The 24,549-nt window shown below is 53.6% G+C and overlaps 2 protein-coding genes across 2 annotated transcripts in view; one reads left to right on the forward strand and one right to left on the reverse strand.

The window, feature by feature from the left end:
• Positions 1-229: 229 nt before the first annotated feature.
• Positions 230-6,748, forward strand: MRPL45 (mitochondrial ribosomal protein L45). The gene is made up of 8 exons (XM_074978822.1): positions 230-344; positions 921-1,122; positions 1,824-1,941; positions 2,876-2,974; positions 3,616-3,664; positions 4,800-4,949; positions 5,032-5,205; positions 6,234-6,748. The coding sequence occupies exons 1-8, from the start codon at positions 285-287 to the stop codon at positions 6,330-6,332; spliced, it is 951 nt and encodes a 316-aa protein (XP_074834923.1). The 5' UTR covers positions 230-284; the 3' UTR covers positions 6,333-6,748.
• Positions 6,749-6,884: 136 nt separating this feature from the next.
• GPR179 (G protein-coupled receptor 179) overlaps positions 6,885-24,549 on the reverse strand; it is a 36,138-nt gene continuing 18,473 nt past the window's right edge. Inside the window, exons 8-11 of the mRNA XM_074978821.1 lie at positions 22,464-22,602; positions 22,185-22,290; positions 20,035-20,181; positions 6,885-17,380 (exon numbers count right to left, since the gene is read on the reverse strand). Coding sequence (XP_074834922.1) covers positions 13,202-17,380; positions 20,035-20,181; positions 22,185-22,290; positions 22,464-22,602 — 4,571 coding nt within the window. The 3' untranslated portion in view covers positions 6,885-13,201. The remainder of the gene's footprint in view (positions 17,381-20,034; positions 20,182-22,184; positions 22,291-22,463; positions 22,603-24,549) is intronic.

The raw sequence follows: 24,549 nt of genomic DNA on the forward strand, positions 1-24,549 counted from the left end.
CACTGAGCTGCCCCCCCGCGCACACTGTGCTGGGGCTCCCTGCCCCCCACTGAGCTGCCCCCCCGCGCGCACACTGAGGGGGGGCTCCCTGCCCCCCACCCCCCACTGAGCTGCCCCCCCGCGCACACTGTGCTGGGGCTCCCTGCCCCCCACCGAGCTGCCCCCCCGCGCACACTGTGCTGGGGGCGGGACTGCAGGAATTTTCCACTCCGGGGCGGGCCCAGCGCTGGCTCCGCCCCCGGGCCAGGAACCGCCTCCCTCCCGGCGTGCAATGCGGCTCCAAGATGGCGGCTCCCATGCGGAGGGGCTTGGGCCGGCTGCTGCCGCTCGGGCGGGGCCTGCAGGTGAAGAGGGGCGCGGGGCGCGGGGCGCAGAGCGAGCGGGGGGAGAGTTGGGTAGGGGGCGCAGAGCGATTGGGGGGAATTTGGGGGCGGGGGCGCAGAGCGAGCGGGGGGAATGGGGGGCGCAGAGCGAGCGGGGGGAGAGTTGGGTAGGGGGCGCAGAGCGATTGGGGGGAATTTGGGGGCAGGGGGCGCAGAGCGAGCGGGGGGAATGGGGGCTGTAGAGAGAGCGAAGGGAAATTGGGAGTGGGGGGCGCAGGGAGAGCAGGGGGATTTGGGGGGGCGCAGAGCAAGCTGGGGGACATTTGGGGTTGGGGTGCAGAGCACGTGGGGGGGAATTGGGGGGCGGGGGGCTCAGAGCGAGGCAGGGGCAGGGAAGCTGGGGGTGGGGGGCACAGAGAGAGCCGGGCGGGGACAACACACCATTAGCTGGCGTGTGGGCAGCAGGGTTCTTGGAGGGGTGCAGAGTGAGCTGGTGAAGCGGTTGCAGAGACTAGGGCCAGGGGAATGCAGCATGAACTGGAGAGGGGAAGGCCGCTGTGTAGGCTGGATGCATGACTGCCTGCATCTTTTCTGCAGGGTGTCGAGTCCTTACTCAGTCCCATCAGACTGACTCCTACCTCCCTTCTGGTCCCAGTGAGAACAAAGAGACGCCATTTCATCCCTCCCTCTGTGAATGCTAAGTATACCACGCCTGAAGAGCAGAAGTTGAAAGCCAGGGCTGCGGGTGTTGTGATCCCTGATGAGACCCCAGAACGCCCCATCTGTTTAAAAAGCACACGTAGGAACAAGATCCAAATGTTACTGGTGTCTTCTGGGGCGGAGGTTGGATGTGGGGCAGAGGGAGAACTAGTCCTAAGTGGCATGTGGGGCATGGGACCTTCACCTATTTCCTGCATTGGTTCAAAATGAGCCTGTTTTTTTTGATTACACTCAGTGCCTTTGACTGGAGAATAACCCTCATACTTAACTGCTGTTTAGTGCTGCTTAAGGGTGCTGGACTAACGGATCAGGGATGGCACAGAAGTTTTCATTTCCCCCACCCAGGCCCCCAGGAAAATGCCTTACTTCGATCTGCACAGAAGCAAGTCCAGCCTCGGACCCCTTCAGGTTCAATCTGGCACAGAGAAGGCCACTTACTGCTGATTGTGGTGGAGTTTCTTGTGCACCCAGGAGCCAATAGATGGTGATAATTTTAGCTCTGCTGCTTTGGGCCCAGTGTCATAAGAGTGATTGGCTACCACTCCTGAGCTGTGGACCTTTTAACCCCTTTGTGAGTCTGTTATTTCCTTCAGCCTTTAGGATCAAATCATATTTAGGGAATCAACAGGAAACCCAGATTCTTTCTTCTGCCCGGCTGTTTAGTGTTTCCGTGTTGGGTCTCATGAGACTTTCATGTTTCTTTAAGAACTTAACCTCTTGCCATGGTGTTGAGCTCTTCCTGATCTCTCTCTCTCCCCACCTCCCACCCCCTCAACACAGCTGGAATTTTTGACCCATATGTGCCTCCTGAAGGTGATGCCCGCTTGTCGTCCCTGTCAAAGGATGGACTGAAACAAAGAAGAGAGCAGCTGAAGCAGAGCATTGCTTCACAGTTAGGGTGTGTATCCCAGCTTCCATTCAGGAGCTGCTTGGGTGTGGCAGGAGTTCCATGCTTGTAAGAATTGTCCATTCAACAGTCACCTTATTATGTCCGTGGTGCTAACAGTTATTTCTCTCTGATAAGATCAAATGATTGTGGGTGGGTGGAGGGTCTGAGATGTACTCCTCAGTATTTCATCCGTAGGGGACTGTCTGTGGGGTGCTACCTCCTAACAGATCATAGCTGGAATCCCATTGATTGTTACGCTTGTGTCCAGAGCACCCTGCAAAGATCGATGCTGTCCTTGGCTAGGCACGGTAGAGACCGTTGCTGCCCATGAGGACTTGCAATCTACATAGACAATGCAGAGGGTGGGAGGAGAGAGGAAGTAGCCCCCCTTCTCCCCTCCTTTTGGTAACCAAGGCACAGGGATTAGTGACTTGCTGAAGGACACAAAAGGAGGTCAGTGGCAGAGCTGAAAATTGAACCCAAAGCTTTTGAGTTCCACCCCAGTAGCATAAACACAAGCCTGTCCTTCCTCGCTACTTCCCTTCTGTGTCCAAGGTGTTTGTTCGCTTGCAGAGCCACTGATTGGAAACTTAAACATGAGTCCCTGGTATGAGAGTGAGCATGGGCCACTAATCACAGGATTAATTGCCTGACTTTTCTTGCAATGTTGTGTGCTGTATGGTTGGTCGTTTTTGATCACACATGACACCCATGCAGTAACTTGTCCAGGGCACAAGACGACTGTTATCAGAGAGTCCCTCTAAATAGTAACTCCTCTGTGGAAGATAGAATAAAGCAGGTGAAGGTCTCTTGATCTTCTGGAGGATGGGAGGGTTTCTGAATTGCTCCATGTTGAGGGTAGTATATTAGCTGTAGACCATTGGATGCTGAGGGCACCAGATCAGCTCCTTCCATAAAGCATTACTTATCCTTGTCTTTGCAGAATCAGGAAGATAAGAGAATATGATCCTAATTTCAGTACTTGGACGTTCCCTCAGAAAGCCCAGGAGATATTCATTGAAGCTCACAGTTGCCTGACAAAGTAAGAGTGGTACTCTTGGTGTGTTGTAGTTTCTCAGGGGTATCTGTGTGCCACATTTATGTGTCATGTTCTTTCCCCCTCTCTTTTTAGTAGACCTTCTTCATTTCTTAGGAGCTATGTATTCTCTTGCTGCTGCTTCCTTGAGTAGGACATGGCTGAGATACCACAGGCCAATATGCTTTCAATTCCTGCTGATGCAGGGGGCAAGCAATAAGGGGTGCAAACTCATGTGGGGCCCGATTTCCAGATGTTTCGGGCATCTGCCACTCTCACAGAAGACACTGGGTACCAAGGGATTATTTTGACCCTAAGTTTTGAAATATCAGATTGATTTTCAGCTTTTTCCAGCGTAAGACAAAGCATGTTTCAAAAATGCATCTGGCTTAGTTGCAGTTTTAAATGCTGATAAAACAGTTGAGATATATTTGGCTTCCCAAGGGAGCCCTGCTGTTAAATGTCATTCACTGCTGCCTTTGGAGCTGGGTTGCATTTGGACTCTGTCGTTCATCTGAAATCTCTGCATAGCTCAACTCAGTGCCTTTTGCCAGTGCTTTACGTACAACATGCGGGAGAAGCAGGGCTTCTTGGGTGAGTCTTTTCAGCATGTCTATCTGAGTAACATGGTGTCTTCCACTTTGCAGTTTCAACAAGCAGAAACTTCATTCGTTGGTGACTGAACACTGCTTCGTGGTAAATATTTATCAGCAGTCTCCTTTGTACTCAGAGTAATGCGAGTCCAGCTGGGGGTTAAGGACCTGGCCTTTGTGGCATACATTCGTTCTGTGTTTTTCTCGGGCAGAACAGAAGTGTTTTGTGAACATGTGATGTTGTGATCTTACTGGAGCTGGAGGGTTGCTGCCATGTGCTACAGGACCAGAATTTGATCTACTATTTAGAACAGAGTTGGGCAATCGTTTTTGATGGAAAATTTGCCAGAGGCTGCACTCTTCCATGATATTAATGGAGGAGGTGCAGGGTCTGGGATGGAGATTGGGTGAAGAAGGAAGCTTGGGGTAAGGGGTTGGGGTGGGTGCCGGAGAGGGTGTGTGATCTGGGAGGAAGTTTGAGTGAAGGAGCGGGTCTGTGACCTGGGGTGGGGGTTGAGGATGCAGGGAGTTTGGGTAATGACCTAGGGCAGAGGTCTGGGAGCCAGGAGTTGGGGCAGGGGTTTGGGTTGTGACCTGGGGCAGGGGATTGGGATGCAGGATCTGGTGGGAGGGGGGGTGGATGCAGGAAGAGGGGCAGAGGGTTAGGGCTGTGTGGGTTGAAGAAGCTGAGGGTTGGGGGGAAGGAGGGGCTGGGGTGCCAGAGGCAGGCTGTGCCCAGGAGAGCTACCCCCATGGCTCCTGGCCAGCAGCCCTGAGATGGGCTCTCTGCCTGCTGCAGCCCCAGACTGCTGGAAGTGTGGCTTTTAGCTTGTAGCTCTCTGCTCATGCGCCCCAGCCAAATCTCTGAGCTCCTATTGGCCAGAAAGTATAAGCCAGCCGGTGAGAGCTGAGAGATTTTGCAAGGGGGCAGGATCAGCAAGCAGCACGTCTTTGAGATACCCTTTCCCCAGTACGACGTGAGTCTGGCAGTGTTCATCCAGGTGCCTGTGGAACGCCAAGAGTCCATTAGTGCGCCCTGGCAAGGGTGTGTTTTGTAATGGCGCTCGGCGCTGTGAGCAGAGCACTGGGGTTAGCCCCTCGCGTTCTGCACCTCGCACCATCGCTCCATGTGAGCGCACTCCCTCGGTGGTGGATTCGGAGCGCTTCTCTCCACTGAGCGCGGGACCCTGTTGACCAATTAGTGTTCAAGTTACTAAGTGATGCCCCTTGCCCCCCAGCAAATGGTGCGTGGGAACAGGTACAAGACCATCCGCTGGAACTTTGTGGAGTCGCTGGAGCCTCCCCGGGTGGTTCAGGTTCGCTGGTCGTTTATGGTGAAAAAGAGCAACGCGTATGGGCAGGTGACCGTCCGCATGCACACCCGGCAGGTACGTGCTCGGTCTGTGTGGTGTTACCGCAGCCAGCCCTCGCCCGACGTCAGTGTGACCGGTGTCGTGGTTCTCCCTACAGACTGTGGCTGTCTATGACCGGTTTGGACGGCTGATGTACGGTGGGGAGCAGGTGCCAAAGGATGTCTTGGAGTATGTCGTATTCGAGAAGCACCTGGTCGACCCTTATGGCTCTTGGAGGTTACACGACAAGATAGTGCCAGCCTGGGCTCCGCCAAAGGAGCCTATTATCAAGGTAAAGCAACTGAGACCTGGCACCCGCTGCTGCTCCGTCTAGACCCTGTGCAGATACAAAACTGTGGATCTGCATCCAGTCCACATCCTCCAGGCTCAACTCCTCATCCAGTCCTCAATCCGGGTTTCAATTGTATCCGCACTACAGATTTGGAAGGGAGGGAGCACAAACCAGCCACCTTGTGCAGGGAAGAGGCAGGGACTGGGGGAGGGGCAGCAAGGACCCAGGCTCGGACTTGGCAAGTCAGTGTTCATCCAGCAAGGGGAGTGAAGGGAGCTGAGCATTTAGGATACAACTTCTTGCGCCCTTTCCCTGCCAGCAGTGCAGGGGTCTGCCGTGGCACGGCCTCCCCACGTCTGGCGGGACGAGCTGGGGGGGGAATTAAGTCCTCCACTATCCATGGATATCCGCATCCGCATGCGTGAATTCTGCAGCTATGCTGGGCTCTCACTTGCCAGACCACCCTCGCCCCCCAGTCCTGCGCTCAAAAGCTGCTCTCTCAGGATCCTGGCAGCTTGATTGCTGGTGGCATCTCTTGCTTCTGCTGGTGCTTGTGCAACCTCTCTTCCCACTCTGGCTATCGCCAGCAAGCTTCCGCAGCCATCGGGGGGCTAGAGCAGGGGTCAGCAACCTTCTCAAGGTGAAGTGCTGAAATGTGACCTTTGGACCTCTATGTACAGTCCGAGTGCTGGTCCCTGGGCTAGAAGATGTAGCTGAGCCGTGGGGGGTTGGAATGCGTGCGAGGCACGGGGGAAAGTGGTGGTTTTGGGGATTTTCTAGTCCTGCTCCACCACAGACATGAGGGGTACTCTGAGTCACATCACCAATCATCCACATAGTGAGCAGGTTCCAGCTAAGGACATTGGTGGGACGAGAGATGGCACGTAGGTTCTCACCTCACTTCCTGCTTGACAGCCATGGTTACCTTTGTTGCCTGGGAAGGTGTTTCCCTGTTAACTAGGGGCTTTCAGCCGTATCTTCTCTGCAGTCCACCCAGGGGCAAGCTAATTGGTGTCTTGCTCTTTCAGACGGTGATGATCCCCGGTCCTGCCCTGGACCCTTCGCAAGAATTTGATGAGCTCGACTATGAGATTCCAAAGCCCAAACCAACGCAGTGGCATCAGTAATAGTGGATGGGTAGGGTAGCGCCGGGCGTGAGAAAGCACTAGACTAGAGACGGGACTGCTCTTCGGCTGTGTGGTCAGCAAGCAGCGTGACAGCCGGCCTTTGTTCCAGTCGAGCAGAGACACCATCAGAGAAGTCGGTGGGGACGCTTACAAGCAGAGTACGTCCCCGTATGTCCGGTTCTTCCCCCCACCACAGAGCATCTAACAGGCTGGCTCTCAAACCCGATCTGGTTTGCTTCAGAAGCCAGTAATCCCACATCCAGGACTGCTCGTTAAGCAATCTTCAGGGCAGGGACAGTTGTTCCTGGTTCGCTGACCACAGGAGTGTCTATCAGTGTGCATTGTATGGGGCTGTCTGTATAAAGCACGGTTGTCCCTTTAATCTGCACTGGAAATGTAGCTCTTCTGGCACTGCCCATCCTTGTGTTTCCTTTGCCTGGTTTGCCTTAGTCGGTGCCTACCCCAGCTTCTGAGCTCCCTGTTCCCCAGCCTCTTCCTCCCTTGCTCCTGTGCCCCTGCAGTCACAATGACCACCTGTCGGCGGTGAGCAAATCGTCTCGCATCCAGCTCTCCCGCTCGAGTGTTGGGAACTGAGCTGTAGATTACACTGATCGCCATCTGTGTTCCTCCCTGAAATGGGGAGGTCCTGCCCAAGACCTCAGCACAATGCCTGTAACGTACTCACGTGCCACCAGTTCGTGAGCCCTGGAAAGCTGTACGTGTGTAAATGGCCCTTTGCAGCCCAAGAGGAAGAAGCGTTTGATGCTGATCCTTCGGGAAGGTCTGTCTCGTATTGCTGATCGTGAGAGGCGGGGGGTGACACACGGCTGACGGGCTGGTGGTGGGTGGCTGGATGGTTTTGTGCTCCTACAGGTGTTTAGCAACCCCATTTCTCCAGTAGGACCGTGTAACTCGGTATAGCTTCACTGCCCGGGAGCTCACCCCAGTCTATCTGCTGGGGGTCGACTTGTGCCTGCCTAGTGGTGGTGTGTGAAATTGGACTATCGGGGTCAACGTCGACCTCTGTACTCCTCCCTATCACTTTCTTCCATCGCCCTCCCCCAGCGAGGAGGGCCAGGTAAGTCAGTTGTAGATGAGTTGATTTCATCTACATAACTGCTGTAGCTGGAATTGCGTATCTACGGTCGACTTTAAGGTCTAGCCTAGTCCTGGCCTCATCTTTGGCCTTTGCCTCACTCGTCTCCCTTTGTTCCCCCCCCCGGCTCCAGTTAGCTTCTCTGTGGACTGTTTGCATAGCTCTTCCCTCCCGTTTTGCTTTGAGTTGGCATTCTGCTTGCAAGGGCTGCTGGGGGGATCCACATCCCCCTTTGTCTGGTAGTCTTTTGCTGCAGAGCCGGTTAACTTGCTGTACTCTAGCAGTGGTGTGAACGCAACAGAGCATTCTGTGTTTTAGAGAGAAACTGCCCCGTTACTCTCCCTGGGAGAGTAGTGAAGCCGTTCGCCTGGCTTAAGCCAGCCCAAGTCTACGGCGTTCTAGCTGGCTTTCCGAAAGAGGTGGTGATGAGCAAGGGAGGTCTCAAGGTGCAGCACTAGCTAGAACCCTCCTGGCTTCCCGTCCTCCGAGCAATGCCAAGATGTATGTAGCTGCATTTTGAAACTCGCATGCGTGTGCTGCTTGAGGGAAAATGCTCACGCCTGCAGGGAATGCATTGGTGTTAGAGAACTGCCCTGTAATCTTTGACTCTCACGCTTGGCCCCATGGCGGGAAGTGCCGTGCCCAGAGAGCTTGCGAGTTAACGACTGAAATAGCACAGGTTTGTTGGCTTAGAAAGGGACCCATTTCTTACAAATGGGAGAGCGCCCCTCCTGCTTTCCCGGGGGGTGAATCTAAGGCTGGAGATGCTCCGTTCTCCTCAGTCGCCCAGGGTTTCTTTCAACAGTGCTTATGCCACAGGTTGCATGTTTGAGCTCTTGAGGGGGACAAGCCAGTGGCAGTTTCCTGACCTGTCCTTGGACTCTTCTGTTTGCTCTGACTAATAGTACAGCAGCTGGTGTTTTACCCGCTACCAGAACCCCTTGTCTGCTACTTGGCCGCCCTCAGGAGGCACCGTGCAGTGAGATTGGAGAGCCCTGTTCCTTCTGCCTCAAAGGAGACTTGGATCCCATTGGTTCCCTAGAGCACCTGCAGTGAGAGACACTTATTTATCCTTCATTCTCCAGTCTCTCCTGCACATGGAGTATTCTGAACTCTCAGCCCAGGCCTTGCTCTCTCCAGTGGGAGCAAAGCCAGCTAATGGACTCCCTTGGTATTTGAACCCAAATTCCTCCCCCTTGGCCTGTCCCTGAAGAGCCCCTTCTCAACAGAGCTTTCCGAGGCGAGCTCTCTCTGCAGCCCCCCCACGTGCAGCTGGGCAGAGCATGGCTGGCTAAAGTGAGTTTCCTACAGCTGTCCACTTCAGGGCGGTGGCGATCAAAGCTGATCGTATGGTCTGTACAATACAAAACCAGAGCCAAGCGCCTTCCCTGCTCAAGTGTCTATTTAAGAATCCACAGCCCGTGGGCTCTTGGTGAAAAGTGCCGATTCCTTTCTCAGTGGAGCCGTTGAACACGTTTGTTCTCATCAAGGTGGGGGAGTCCACACTGACCTTCAGCCCTCCCCATGCAGTTAACAACCATCCGCTGTAGTATCTGCTCTTGCCTTGTGTAAACCCATGGTGCCTCTTTCGTTACTGTGTTATTTACTGCCTAGGGTCCCACTCCATCCAAAGGCTGCAAGGTACAAACACTGGGGTGCTTATAATCTAAACAAGACTAAAGGGTGAGAAGGGAGGCGACTTACTCAGGGAGGCCAGTGGCAGAGTCCGGAATAGTGCCCTCCCTTCCCCTGCCCCCCTCCAGTGCCCTGCTCACTAGACCATACTACCTCCCCCCAAGATGGCTTTGTAGAGATAAATGCTTGCACCCACGTTTCCCTCCCTGTGTGACCTCTTGCCCACTCAAGCCTCTGCTAATGAAAGGCCTGGGTTAAATACCGTATGGCAAGGGCGTGGCCAGCCAGCCAGGATAGGTATGCAAAAGCTTCCACTGACCGTAGGAGCAGCGCTGGGGAAAGTTATCAACCAATGCGCTGCCTAAGGCCTAGGATGAAAGGAATGAGTCCATCCCTAATCTTTACCCCTGAGCCTCAGTGACACCAGAGACTTGAGAGAGGGAGAAGCCCAGCAACAAACCACAGCCAGGAGTCCTGCCTGTGTATACAGATAACTCTTTATTCTCGGTATGTACAATTTTCTTACACCATTGGATGATCTCGTGTGACACTCAGTGTGGAAACAGGTCACGTACCCGACGGCACCGCCACTTCCTATGGACACGGTGAGGTGAAGGACGGTCGGTGGCAAGGGAAGGGACAGGAGACTAGACAAGTCCTGGGCCAAAGCCGTGCGATCAGGGACGAAGCGACAACATTCACTTTTGCTGTCTCTGATCTCCCAGTGATGAATACTGGGAAGCTACTGTCCTGAGCAGCCCTGACTCCTGGGGAGAAGGGGACAGTGACAAGAGCGGTCGGCTGAGCTCAGATCTTGGTAATAGTCTTATACCTTCACTACCCGGGCAACTAGCCGCTGCTGGCCAGAGCTGGGAGGACCTCTTAGGCTGGCCCTGGTGGTTCTTTCCCCATTTTTGTCCCTCTGTGTATCTCTTTCTGCCCACAATCCATCTGCCGCTGCCCACGTTGGGCACCTCGTTTCCACCCGGGGGAAGTCCCAGCAAGCGTTGCATCCACGTGCCCTCGTGTGATCCCCATGTGTTTTAAGGAGCAGGGACAGCCGGCAAACTTGGCTGGGGGAGAGCAAGGCACTGTTGGGAACCAGGCCCAGGGGAGGCAGGTGGGCACCGCTGGTTTCCTGCACATGCTTCTGCCCACGCACCCTGCACAGCAGCACCTCCTGGACCCTGTGACTCCCCTGAATATAGACAGCTGCACCCTCACCCCTCCTTTTGGTGGATCTGTGTAGCAAATCCAGTAGCTCTGTCCTGCTCTCTCAACTCCCCCTGCATATTAGGGCCTAGAACCTGCTATGCTGGTCCAAGCTGTGGAGGCTTCCAGCTTCTGTCCTCTACATGGGGGCCGTTATTCAGGCTGCTGCAGCACTGTTAGGCCATTTTGGGCACTGGTCTTCCTCCTGGCCAGTGGATCGTCTCCCAGCTCCATCCCCAAACAGGTGGGGGGTAGGGAATGGACAAAAGGCATCCAGGAAAACTCATCTGTTTGTTCTAAAGGCGAAGGCTTGCTCTTCTGGACGGTGAAGATCCTGCTGATGAAAGCAATTACCTCTCCTGGAGATGTCTGGTTGCCTTCTGGGCCAGGAAGCTGAACGGTAGCCCCAGGCTTGTTCACCCAGGGTGTGATCACATAGACACATGCACACAAGTAACCAGCAAGGACAAAGTACTTTGGAAAGTGAGTGGCATTGTTTTTAAGACAATACCCTTAACTTGGAGTTCCCATAACGGGTGTAACAGCACAGTGTACTTAACCAAGTCTACTCGGGGTACTGCAGTGACTGATCTTGGGGGCTCATTAATAGAGAGGTGTTCTGAAAGCAAAGGGTTGGCAAGTCCTGAAGTTTTGGTTATTCCCCAGGAAGATGTGCAGAGATTTGTGGCAAGAGAATTGTTGAGTCGCAGCATTCAGGCAGAGTCAGCATGACTGGAACGAAACAAAAATGGCTTGTTTCAGATGCACAAAATTCATGACTGGTTTGGGGCCTTTGCGGGGAATTCAGAAGTAACAATCTGCAATCCAGGAAGTCAAATGATGCAGGATGAGTGGAATGTACGTGGCAGCTTGCTCATCTTCAATTTCAGAACCTGACCAAGATAAGTGGAGTCACTCTGCCAAAACAAAGATGGCAGGCAGCGTTGGAAGAGATCACCTGGGCTCTTGGCAATGATTTGAAAAGCTGCTTTCTTTTCCTGCTTGGACTCCTCTTTGCAGTGTGCCCTTGTTCCACCTCACTGTTATGTTTTGTAAGACTCTGCCCGATTGGCTTTTCATTCATGTTGAGAGTCCAAGCCTGCCAGTTTCTCTAATCTTCAAACCTTACACTTCAAGTACTGCTTCTTATGCCAAACATAGCTGTTTTCCTCTTGCTTTGCTCTCCTGTTCATGTGTGTTCGCCACTGGCTTGCTCCCTGCAGCCGCTACAATTGGTAGCTCTTTGGGGGCCAGGACTGCCTTGCCATTACAGACTCTGTGCCTTGCACAGGTGGAGCATTGATCCTGATTGGTGCAGTGTTCTCTGTAAGGTGTGTGGTTGTGCTGCTGCTCAGGAGAAATTCCAATGCCACACAGCTGATTAGCAGAACGCCACAGCTAGGTTCTGTTTCTATTGGTGGTGCACATTCCACGTGCCTTAGTGCATGTAAAAATTATTCCCTACATGGTTGGAAAAATTCTGCCCATGGAAAAGATTAGAGGGAGCATTGGACAGGTGCCTCTGCCATAGCACAAATGTTAAATTGTAGTAATTTAAAGATGGCTCAACATATAGCAGGAGGCGACTGTGACAGTCTTAGCCTGGGAGTGAGGCTTAGTGACTCAGGAGAACACAAAACTCAACGTAAGTAGCTCAAGGAAGCCTTAAGCTTCCTCAGTTAGACTAGGGGTGAGCAGCATTTTGGGCGTAAGGCTTAGCAAACCCTCGTTACATTTGAAGGGTCTCATGCATGTTCCTCCTTTCGCCCGAGCTGTGAGACTCTCTGACTTGAGCTCGCAGCTGGGACTTGGAGTGAGTCACTGGTTTAGATGCGTGCCTGGAGGGTACCTCTGGGGACACTGGGTGCGGCTGGCTTCGAGGATGCTCTTAACGCTGTCCGATACCACTGGTTTGACAGAGAGGGTCCAAGGCTACCATGCCACATGTTGACGGATGAAGAATGGAATGTGCCAAGTTATCACAGCTGGCTTGGGCTTTCAGTGAAGGCAGAAAATTGCATCTGTCCCCGACAGCACTGGCCCCTGGGGCAGCTGCCCTACAGGTCCGAGCATGATTCATTTCCACTGACTGAAAGGCTAAAAGTAGTTGTGAGTGAGTTTGGCCCCCTAGACCTTCGGCCATTCGCGTAGGATTCTCATGTCCTTAATTCTGGTGAGTGGGCATGTTAAGAGTCGGAGCAGTCATGGGCTAAAGCCTTCACCCCCTTTATAAAAGTCACCTGCATGTTTCCAGCCCATATGGAAAAAGCTACTCACAGTCCCATGGGCAGATGTCTCATTTGGTTGGGCTAGGACCTCTGGCGTCCTCTTCCTGTATTCCCAGTGCTTTGCTTTTGGCCAGGGTAACACAAGCAGGAGTGTGGTCCCCTGCCTCCAACTGACGCGCCTCTGAGGTTTTGCTGGTTTCTGCTCTACCCTTTTCGGCACCAGTTGGAGCGCCTTCTGCTTCCCAAGGGCAGATGTCTGCCGGGACGTTTCCTCCTTGGCTAAGAGAACTGCCCATGGTGGGAGCTATGCCCACTTGCCAGGGGAGCACCTCTGCCACCGTGCTCCTGCCTTCGCTGAGGTCCTTCAGCGGCTTGTCCTCAGGCCCGAGGTGCAGCAGTGGCTTGTGTTCAGCCAGGCCCACATGCTTGCTTTTTGTTTTTTCCCGCTGGGCTGTTGGCGTTTCCAGGTCCCCTGTGTTAGCCGCCATGGCACGCTCTTCCATCTCCCTGGGCAAGGCTCCTTCAATGTCCCATGGACATATCTCTGCCCTTGCGCATTCTTTCTCAACGGCTTTCAGCTCTAATCCTTCCCAAGGACAAATATCAGACTTTTGGCTTTCAGTGCCATCAGATTTCCTGGAAGAAACTTTGCCTGTGTCAGTTGATACAGAAAAGTCCTCCCAGGGGCAGATGGCCTCTCACTGGCTGCTCCCCTTCTCCATCTTTTTAGATGACATGTCTCCAGCACCTCTTGGACCTGTTTCATCCCCCTCACTTGTGCTCTGTCTTAATTTCCCTTTATTTGATGGTGCCTCAGGCACTTCCCAAGGGCATATTTCAGCCTTAGCAATGGCTTCAGCCTCTTCACTTTCCCAAGGGCAAATTTCTGCCTTTTTGCTCTCCATGCTGTTGGATTTTTTTGAAGGGCCTTTGGACAGTTGGCTGCTTTTTCCTTCAGGTTTTACGGAGGATTCCTCCAGACTCATGCTCTCCCAGGGGCAGATGGCCTCTCGCTGGCTGCTCCCCTTCTCCAGCTTTTTAGTTGACATGTCTCCAGCACTTGGACCTGTTTCATCCCCCTCACTTGTGCTCTGTCTTAATTTCCCTTTATTTGATGGTGCCTCAGACACTTCCCAAGGGCATATTTCAGCCTTAGCAATGGCTTCAGCCTCTTCACTTTCCCAAGGGCAAATTTCTGCCTTTTTGCTCTCTATGCTGTTGGATTTTTTTGAAGGGCCTTTGGACAGTTGGCTGCTTTTTCCTTCAGGTTTTACGGAGGATTCCTCCAGACTCATGCTCTCCCAGGGGCAGATGGCCTCTCGCTGGCTGCTCCCCTTCTCCAGCTTTTTAGTTGACATGTCTCCAGCACTTGGACCTGTTTCATCCCCCTCACTTGTGCTCTGTCTTAATTTCCCTTTATTTGATGGTGCCTCAGACACTTCCCAAGGGCATATTTCAGCCTTAGCAATGGCTTCAGCCTCTTCACTTTCCCAAGGGCAAATTTCTGCCTTTTTGCTCTCTATGCTGTTGGATTTTTTTGAAGGGCCTTTGGACAGTTGGCTGCTTTTTCCTTCAGGTTTTACGGAGGATTCCTCCAGACTCATGCTCTCCCAGGGGCAGATGGCCTCTCGCTGGCTGCTCCCCTTCTCCAGCTTTTTAGTTGACATGTCTCCAGCACTTGGACCTGTTTCATCCCCCTCACTTGTGCTCTGTCTTAATTTCCCTTTATTTGATGGTGCCTCAGACACTTCCCAAGGGCATATTTCAGCCTTAGCAATGGCTTCAGCCTCTTCACTTTCCCAAGGGCAAATTTCTGCCTTTTTGCTCTCTATGCTGTTGGATTTTTTTGAAGGGCCTTTGGACAGTTGGCTGCTTTTTCTTTCAGGTTTTACAGAGGATTCCTCTAGACTCATGCTCTCCCAGGGGCAGATGGCCTCTCGTTGGCTGCTCCCCTTCTCCAGCTTTTTAGACAGACTTGTTGCTGCTTTCCAGGTGATGCTCTGGTCACCATTGGAGAGACCAACTTTATCCAGTGTTTCTTTCGCTGATGGCATTTCAACCACCTCCCAGGGGCAGACTTCAGTTTTAACACTAGCTTCAACCTCCACATTCTCCCAGGGACAAACCTCTGCCTTTTTCTTGTCAGCACTGTCAGATGTCTTAGCGGCAACTTTAGACTCATCGAAGCTTTTGGTAGCTGGTTTTATTGATGGTTCCTTCCCATCTGTGCTCTCCCAGGGGCAGGTGGAGTCCTTCTGGCTGCTGTCTTTCTCCAGGGTTTTAGGTGGACCTCTTGCTTTTGACCTGAGGATCTTACAACTGGTTTCGACTGCCTCCGTTTCCCAGGGGCAAACCTCTGCCTTTTTGCTCTCCATGCTGCCGGTGTTCTTTGGCAGGCCTGTGGACAATTCACAGCTTTTACAGTCCATTTTTACAGGGGATTCCTCAGTACCTGTGCTCTCCCAGGGGCAGACAGACTCTTGCTGGCTGTTGACTGTATCCACAGTTTCAGATGGACCCGTTGCTGCTTTCTGTGTGGGGCTCTTGGCCCCGTGGGAGAGACCCAGTTTCTCTCTCTGTCTTACTGTTCTTGTCTCTGATGGAATCTCAGCTGCCTCCCAGGGGCAGACTTCAGCCTCCTCTGTTTCCCAGGGACAAATCTCTGCTTTCTTGCTCTCAACACTGTCAGATTTCCTTGAAGTCCCTTTAGGCATCTGGGTGTGTTTTGTGTCCGCTGTTGCTGACGGTTCTTGTGTGTCTGTGCTCTCCCAAGGGCAGAGAGCCTCTCGCTGGCTGCTGTCCTTCTCCAGTGTTTTACCTGCACTGGTGGCTGCTTGCAGCATGATGCTCTGGTCTCCTTCGGGAGCTCTGTCTTCAGGCTGTCTCACTGGTGGAGCTTTGGTCACATCCCCAGGGCGTAATTCGTTTTTTACACTGGTTATGACTGCGGCAGGTTCCCCAGGGCACAGTGATGGATTCTCACTCTCCATCTCGGTGCAATGGGAAGTTTTATCCTCCTCCACACTGAGTTGTTGCAAGGCTCCCGCAGAATCTACTGTCTCCCAGGGACATATGGTCTCCCACTGACCCCTCGTCCTCTCCAGCTTCCTCCGTACGGTATCCCCAGTGTCTTTCAAACGCCTCCTTCCTGCTCTGCCGCTTGCGTCAGCCGGCATCGGCCTACCTTGGGGACTGTCTGCTTCTTCCACGCTCCTCTCCCAAGGGCATATTTCAAACGCTTTGCTGGTGTGATTGTTTTGCTGGGGAGGGATGGTTGTTTCTTCTTCCCAGGGGCAGATGGTGGCTTGTTTGCTCAGGATCTTCTGCTTGCTTTCCTCGGGACCCTTGGTGGGGGTCTCTTGCTTTGCTGTCTCACTGATGGACAGTGCTGGGGTTTCAGTCAGGTTGGGCTTATCGCATCTGCTGCCTGTGTATTTATCCTTCTTCCTTTGGCTCTCCTCATCCTCTCTCTTACCTTTGCTGCTGCTTTTCTCCCTTAGCTGCTGAAAGGCTTTGACGGCCAATCCTAAAGTCCTGATGGAGCTTTTCTGAGGGAGCGCTTTTAGATCTGGGGTTTTTGCCAGAGGGCTGTTTGGTTTCTCAGCATCTCCTGCTTTGCTCGGCTTCTCCTGCTGCCTCTGCTTGAAACCCTCCTCCTCCGCTGCCGGTTCCCATGGGCATATTTCCGCAGCAAAGGAAGGTACAGACAGCAGCTTGCTGTTCCGCGCCTCAGCTGCACCTTCTCCCGTCTCTTCCTTCTCAGTTTTTCCCAGAAGCTCTTCAGCTTCCCACGGGCAGATGTTTATCAGGGCCACGATGTCTTTGGCGCCCTGCCCGGGCGTGTCTGTGGCCGTAGGCCATGTTTGCTCCTGTGTTTCCCAGGGGGCCACCTTGCTCCTTTCGAGGTTGTGAGCCAAGCTCTGGTACCGGAGAGGTGGCTGCGGGGGTGTTCTCTTACCCCCAGGAGGCGCCCTGCCTGCTAGGTGGGAGCTGTCGACACTGATGCTCTTTATTGGGGCGTACGTGACCTGTTTCAGCATCTTGCTCTCCGGTGGGATGGCTTCCCCTTCCCAGGGGCAAACAGTGGCCCTGTCAAAGCTGTCTTGCAGGAGGGAGCTCTTGGTACCTTGGGACATGTCGTTGCTCTGCAGCTGCTTGGCTGCCTCCCCACCCTCCTCGAGCCCAGAGGGTTGTGTGTCCGGAGAGGAAGCTCCCTGCTTCGCGGTCTTCTCCCTTTCTCCAGTTTGTTCGCAGACGTCTTCCACGTACGCCTGGATGGTCAGCAGCAGGGCCTTCTCTCTGGCACTCATGAGGACGCTGAGGGATTTCTGCAAGGGGGAGGGCTTGGGGTGAAGGGGTTTCTTGTCAGCCAGCAGGTTGTGGGCACTGACCGACTTGTAGACGAGAGGGGCCGAGTCCAGGGAGTCGCTGTTGGACCTCTCAGAGGCTTTCTTGGCTAGCTTCTTCCTCATCAAGGAGTCAAGTAAGGGCGGTTCCTTGCAGACACTGTCGTGCCTGGGGGGCGCAGCGCTCTCCTTGGGATTCTGCACGTGGTCGTAGGTGCTGTGGGACTTCCTCAGAGAGAAAGCTCTGTGCTTGGAGGACTCCTCTTTCACCCTCACGCTGGAGCTGCCAGAGTCCAGAAGCCGCCTTTTGTAGGAGCCAGAGTGGCTCCTGCTGCCCCCGCCGCCGGCCCTCTCCTTGTTCTCTTTGCTGCCCGGCCGAGACACGGACTCCGGAAGCTCAGTGATGCGCCTCATGATGGAGCGGCCCAAGCCCCGCTTGGAGCTCCTCTTTTTCTGGAGGTGAGGGTTGTTGGCGGCCATCTTCTTGGTTTTGTGGACCTCCAGCTGCGTGTAAAGCTTTTTTAATTCATCCTGCACGGTGGGTGGAGGTGGGGAAGGCAGAGGAGGGAGGATTAAAAAATAAAAAGCACAGATAAATGTATAAGAAACGCTTAACCAATCGCAGCGTAATAAAACCATCTGGGTGGGCTGGCTCCAGAGTGAGAACCATGGACCTCTGCTCTGTGAGACGCAGGCCTTGCCTGGGAGCTTGGGAACGGTCGAGCAAGTCCAGGTAGGAGAATGGGTGCATGACACGCTTGGGGCAGAGGTGAGTGGTGCAGGAATTGCAAGGGAGGGCCCTGGCCCTGCCCCCTTCCCTCGCTCCACTCATGCTCCAGCCATTTCCTGCCCATGCCCCTCCCGCCTCTTGCTGTGGGGGCACTGTACCACTTCTGATGAGTGCAGGGGCAGCTCCCCTGCCCTGCCTCCGAGCTGTTCTGGGGCCATGTTGCTCCAGGGGAGGGGCAGGACTGCCCCGCTACTCATCAGAAGTGGCATGACCCAGATGCTGGGGATGCAGCTGACCCCTCTGCACCGCCTCTGCCATGGGGCAGTTCCGAATCCATCTCTGTACTTCTTCAGCCACCAGAGGAGGGTTTTGGTCCATCCACCCCAAATTTTCCACCGAAAAAAAATCCATTGCCTGCCCGGCTCTCGCTGCACCACAGCAGATGCAGAATGAGGCTGCCCCAGCCTTCTCTTGAGGCCCACACGCCACCGGACTGCTCACGCGCAGGGGCTGATACGAGAGAGCACAACCCCCGAGAACAACAGAGCCTCCCACAGTGCTAGGAGAGAACGCTGAGGGGCAGAGCGGAACTGTGTTTGCTTCACTTCCCCCTGCCTTCCCCCAGGGAGTTTCTAAGTCCCGATCTCCAGGTGCTTGTACTGATCTCGCCATAGCAGAGGCAATCTGGATTAAAATGGATCCTCCAGTTCTGAGGGGGGCGTTATTCAGGGATGGGGTCCCCAAAGGGGGCATAAAGGTGCCTTCATCTCACAGAAAGACTCCTTGGCCATGTTCTCTGTAAGCTGAGCGCTTGGGCGGCCACCCAGGAGAGATTCAAATGCTGCCCAGCTCATTAGCGCAGCGCCCACAACCGGCAGTGTGTTTCTAGGGGTGGTGCACCTCTGCACATGCTTTAATGTGCACAACAAAATTTATTCCACCTTGGATGGAAACTTTGAGAGGGAACCCTGCCCCTCCTTGCCCATAGAATCATAGAACATGAGAACTGGAAGGAAACCTCAGAGGTCGAGTCCAGTCCTCTGCGCACAAGGCAGGACCCAGCACCCTCTCTCTCATCCCTGACAGGTGTTTATCTTGCTCTTAAAAATCTCCACTAATGGAGATTCTACAACTTTCCCAGGCAATTTATTCCAGTGCTTAACCACCCAGACAGGTAGGAAGTTTTTCCTAATGTCCAACCGAAACCTCACTGGATGCAGTTGAAGCCCATTGCTTCTTGTCCTGTCCTAAGAGGCCAAGAGAACCACTTTCCTCCTCCTCCTAGTAACAACCTTTTGGGTACCTGAAAACTGCTGTTACATCCCCTCCCAGCCTTCTGTTTTCCAAACTAAACCAAACCCCGTTCTTCCCGCAGAGGTCGTGTTCTAGACCCTTCCAACTTTTGTGGTGGTCTGCTCTGGACCGTCTCCAATTTCTGCACCTCTTTCTTGAAACGTGGTGCCCAGAACTGGGCGCACGACTGCTTCTGAGGCCTGAGCAGAGCAGAGGAATGACGTCTCGTGTCTTGCTCACAACACTCCTGTTAATGCACCCCAGACTTGTGTTTGATTTTTGTGCCACAGGGTCACTATGTTGACTCATATTTAGCTTGTGGTCCACTATGACCCCTAGATCCCTTTCTGCAGTGCTCCTTCCGCAACACTCACTTCCCATTTTGTATGCGTCAAACTGATTGTTCCTTCCTAGGTGCAGTACTCTGCCTCTGTCCTTATTAAACTTCCTCCTATTTACCTCAGACCATCAGCCTCTGAAATTTACCTTTTGTGCAGGGGGTGCAGAATGTCCTATAGGAGAGGGGATGCAAGGAAGGGGGTAGGATTAAGCTGGGATATGGGCATCCACTCTACCAGCACCAGCTGTTCATGCAGGATTTTCAAACTGCTGACTAACAAGAATAATAAAGACCCCAGTTGGCACTGCAGGGGCTCAGCTCTTGGAAAATCCAAGACTTGTGGCTAACTTTGGGAGCTGCGAAGGAAGAACCTGCCCCTTGCAGCCTCTGGCAGTGCCGTGAGCTGGGGCTTTCAGCAAGGCAGACAGAGCCAGGAGGTTGGAAAGGGCTGAGAGCTCAGGCCTTGAGAGAGGTGCGAACTTTGAGTCCCCCTCTCTGTTTCAATTGGGTGTTGATTCTGGAAACTGATGAGGGTGTTGTAGATGTTGGCCTTGATAACTGCTTTGCTACAGCCCATGCAGGAACTGCTGCTGGCCCTTGGGTAAAGCAGCCCTTGCCTTTTTCTGTTCCCTTGTCCCCCACTCATGGAGGGATGTCCCCCTCGCTTGAGAGGGGAAGGGAGATCTACAAAACGCTTGAGGCCAGCATACCCTTTGCCACCCCTTTTGGTTTGCTTCAGGAGAAAGACTGCAAAAGGCAACTCTTACTCTGCACAGTCCTGCATAGCTAGCGTCAAAAGAAGGTCCTGAGTGTGCCACCCACCCGAATGTCATCGGGGTCAAGACTGTGCTCGCTCCACGCTGAGGCGAGGCTGTTGTTCAGGCAGGAGCCCGAGCGCCGCATGTCCAGCTCGTCCTCGTAGACTTCCGCCGCTATCTCCTCCCGCAGGGACGCCCCGGCGTGCAGGAACTGGGGAGAGAAAGCGGTGAGAGGGATCGCAGCCCCTTTGCAGGCTGGGGTCGTCTGGGCTGTCTAGGGCCTTGGGTTTGCACACGTGGCGCTCTCCTCCTGGGTGCCTTTGCAATCCCAAGGCCATCTCACCTGGCGTGCGCTCTAATACCTCGGGCAGCCTAGGCTAGCGAGTGGGCCACATGAGGGGCTCTCCTTCATCTCACTAGGCTGCAGGATTGTCATAACCAAGACGGTCTCCAGGGAGAGGGTCGTTCTGCTCCCGGCGCTGGCGCGCCTGGGATTTGCAAGGTCCTGGCTGAACTGTAGCAGTGCTGTGATAGGCTGCAGAAGGGAGCGCGTGGCTCTCACAGTCAGTGCTGCATGCAATCAGCCTGCACCTCACCTCTTGGGCCCTGGCTTTACGGGCGTGTCACTTTCCTAACACCAGTAGGAAAACCTCCACGCAGAGGAAAACCATCAGAATCTGGTAACCCTGTACGTGGACAGCAGCGAGCATGCCATCTTTTGGGCCTCACACAGAGCCCTGACGGGCTGCATGTGGTTCTTGGGCTGGGGGCTGCCTACCACTCACCTAGAGCTTGTCTCCACAGCACAGCAATCCTTTGAGCATCGCTCCAGGCTCCCCCCACACCTCCGAAGTGGGGGTGGGTCTGTTAACATCAGTGGGTCGGCCAGAGAGAGGGAAACAGGCTACAGATCAAGTGAGCACGATGTGGCTGCTGCCACAGCCTCTCTGTTGTTGGGATGCAGGCTAGTTTCACTGCTGCTTCTCCTGGGCCTTCCCACAGCTCTCCCTCTGGTGCCACTGTTTCCTGCACCTGAGCACAGGGGAGGCCCAGGAGAGATTCAGCTGCCGCCCAGTGGCTTAGCAGAACACCCACAGCTGGCAGCTGGTGTTTCTATTGGTGGTGCACATCTGTACATGCCTTGGTGCATGTAACAAAATTTATTCCCCATATGCATGGAATAAATTAGCAGGAACGCTGCCCACAAAGGGCAAAAGAGTTGCCCCACAACTCAGTGGGAAAGAAGTCGTGGAGCAGGTCAGTCCACTGATGCCTAAGGACCCCTGTGCTTACGGTTCCTGGGAGTCTGACTGTGATATGTGAGGCTAACCCCTGAGGAGCTGCTGGGGCACAGGTAACCCACACATACTCTGCAGTGAAGACGGGTGCCTCTGCTGGGCTCGGCTTGCGGTAGAACATAGCCCTGCACTCGAACCCAGCGCATCCCATAACGGGTCTCCCGCTGCTGCCATTGTGCCTTTAGGGCTTGCATGTATCTACTTCCCTGCCAGCGCTGTACCGCTACCTCCGCCTTGCACACACGGGGCGCGGTGGGGCAGGCTCGAGGAGGGAAGGGGGGTGGCTGGGACTGATGTGTCCCCGTGCAAAGCCCCATGGGGCAGTCTGTGCTGAGTGGCTGGGACTGATGTATCCCCGTGCAAAGCCCCATGGCGCGCTCTGTGCTGAGTGGCTTGGACTGATGTGTCCCCATGCAAAGCCCCATGGGGCAGTCTGTGTTCCCTGGGTCAGGGAGGTCCCAAATGCCTCCCTGTTGTCTCAGTTCATGCAAGGACAAATCTGCCCCTGTGTTTCCAGGGCTGCAGCATCTGCACATTGTTTTCCCTTGCAGGCTGCTGAGCTTGCTGGGGGCGGGGCCGGGTGCTTGTGAAGGATTTAAATATAGTAGACCCCCGACGTACGCAGAGGTTGCGTTCTTGCACAATCCAGCGTAAAGCAAATTTTGTGTTACTCGTGGGAGCCAGGAAACTGACCAGCACTGCAGCACTGGACAGTTTCTCGGCTCCTGTGAGCAGTGGGGAGCTGGAGCCTGGAGCCAGCTCCCCACCGTCCTGAGTCGCATTAAACGGAGATGCGCGTACCTTGAGTGCATGTATCTCGGGGCTCTACTGTAGGGGCATCTCCCCAGCAGGAGGGAGCAGCCGTGCTGTGTTCTCAGCTGGGGGGAAGAAGCCAGCACTCCGTGCCCCAGCTTACCTTGGGGATGAAGAGCAGCGCCAGCGTCGTGGTAATGGTGCTGTGCGTGTGAACAAAGAACAGCAGCAGTGTCCAGTCGGGATGCAGCGAGGGAACCATCACAAACCTGAGATGGAGGGGGTGGGGAGGGGGGAGAGAAGACCTACTTCAGAGAGGGCTGAAGTTGGTCCTTTCTTCCCCATGGCTGTGGGGAAGAAAATCTTCCCCCCCGTGTGAAAGCGGATGGGGCCTAAGGGCCCAGGGATGACCGCGAGGCGGCTGGCGGGTCCCCATCCCCACCTGAGAACATGGAAGGCAGCAGAGATGATCATCTCGTTGTGCAGGGCGATGCCCATGTAGCGAGGTTCGTGGAAGGCAGAGGGCACCGTCCGGGTGGCGTAGCACAAGAAGCTTCCCCAGAATAGGAAGAGCATCTCAGCTGGCAGGAGAAAAAGAGACGGAGAGATGAGTAACGGAGGCCGCAGCCCACTTCTGTAGCACGGTCGCTTTTTGTGTCGAGACACTGTGATCAGTGGAGTTACTGGCTGGCGAGATCAGGTGAGCTAGTTGGCTACACTCTGTTAGAAGGGAGGCATTCTCCTATGCCCATCCTCCAAGCACTTCTCTCTCTCTGCCTAGACCCTGAATGGCCTGTGTGCAGCAAGCCTGCAGTGGTTGCAAGTGGAACAGCTGGATTGCGGGGCACGATCAGTGAGGTTCCGAAGGCAGAGCTGTAATGTAGGATTTCATTCAGAACCACTGCACGTTATGAGTCATCAGGGCCAGGAGGGGGAGCCCACGAGACCTGCATAGATGTCCCCTCTACATTATTTTATTTACCTGTCTCTGCATCTGTGGTCATATATGCAAGAGAGAACAGGAGGAGAAGGCAATGTGTGACTGGAGGTTGGGGTTGCACAATATATACAGTGGCATCCACTCCTTTGCTTTTGCTTCAGATCCCAGGCTTTGTGCATTAGATCAGTGCCTGATGCAGAGGGCCATCATGTTGCTATGTGCATGGTAGAGCCTGAAACAGCACAGGGTCCTCCTGCGAGGGCCCTCTCCTTGCTAAGACGCAGCCTTTGCTTATTAGCAGGGTGCGTTTCCAGCTGCCATCCTGCCCCTTCTCACCACAGGCCAGGTTCTGACACACTCACTCCTCTCAAGTGGCACCTAAACGCTGGAATACGCTTGGTGAAGTCACCTGTGGACTGGAAGACAGCTAACGTGATGCCAATATTTAAAAAGGGCTCTAGAGGTGATCCTGGCGATTAGGGACTGGTAAATCTAATGTCAGTACGGGGCAAATTAGTTAAATCTATACTAAAGCACAAAATCGTCAGACACATAGATGAATATAACTTTTTAGGGGAAAAGTCAACAGGGTTTCTGTAAAGGGAAAGCGTGCCTTCCTAATCTACTAGAGCTCTTTAAGGGGGTCAATAAGCATGTGAACAAGAAGGATCCAGCGGACAGCGTGTACTTAGTGTTCTAGAAAGCCTTTGATAAGGTCCCTCACCAAAGGTGCTTAAGTAAGTTGTCATGGGATAAGAGGGAAGGTCCTTTCCTGGCCTGATAACTGGTTAAGACAAGGAAGACAGGGTCAGAATAAATGGTCAGTTTTCAGAATGGAGAGGGATAATTAGTGGTGTCCCTCCAGGGTCTGTACTGGGATTAATCCTATTCAACCTATTTATGTGTTTGGAGAAAGGGGTAAGCAGTGAGGAGGCAAAATTTGATAGGAACCCGCTGAAGATAGTTAAGAACAAAGCAGACTGAAGAGCTTCAAAAAGATCTCTCAAAACTGACTGGGCAATAAAATGGCAAATGTTGATAAATGTAAAGTGAGGCACATTGGGAAAAAATAACCCCAACTATATATACAAAATGACGGAGGCTAATTTAGCTATAACTGCTCGAGAGTGAGATCTTGGGAGTCATTATGGATAGTTCTCTGAAAACATCCACTCACTGTGCAGCAGCAGGCAGAAAAGCAAACGGGATGTTAGGAATCATTGAAAAAGGGATAGCAAATAAGACAATATCTTATTGCCTCTGTATAAATCCATGGCACACCTGCATCTTGAGTACGGTGTACAGATGGTCACCTCATCTCAACGAAGATATATTGGCAGTGGAAAAGGTTCAGAAAAGGGCACCAAAAATGACTACGGGTTTGGAACAGGTGCCATATGAAGAGAAATTAAAAATACTGGGACTCTGCAGCTGAGAAGAGAAGAGATGAGGTGGGGAGATGATAAAATCATGAGACAGTCGTGACTGGTTTGGAAAAAGTGAGTAAGGAAAAGTTATTTACTTGTTCCCCATTGAACCTGCTGATGGCTTTCCTGCCCCTGGGCTGAGCACTGCTCTGTGCCAGAGC

Source organism: Carettochelys insculpta, chromosome 28 (genome assembly GCF_033958435.1).
Source record: "Carettochelys insculpta isolate YL-2023 chromosome 28, ASM3395843v1, whole genome shotgun sequence".
Classification (NCBI taxonomy): Eukaryota; Metazoa; Chordata; order Testudines; family Carettochelyidae; genus Carettochelys; species Carettochelys insculpta.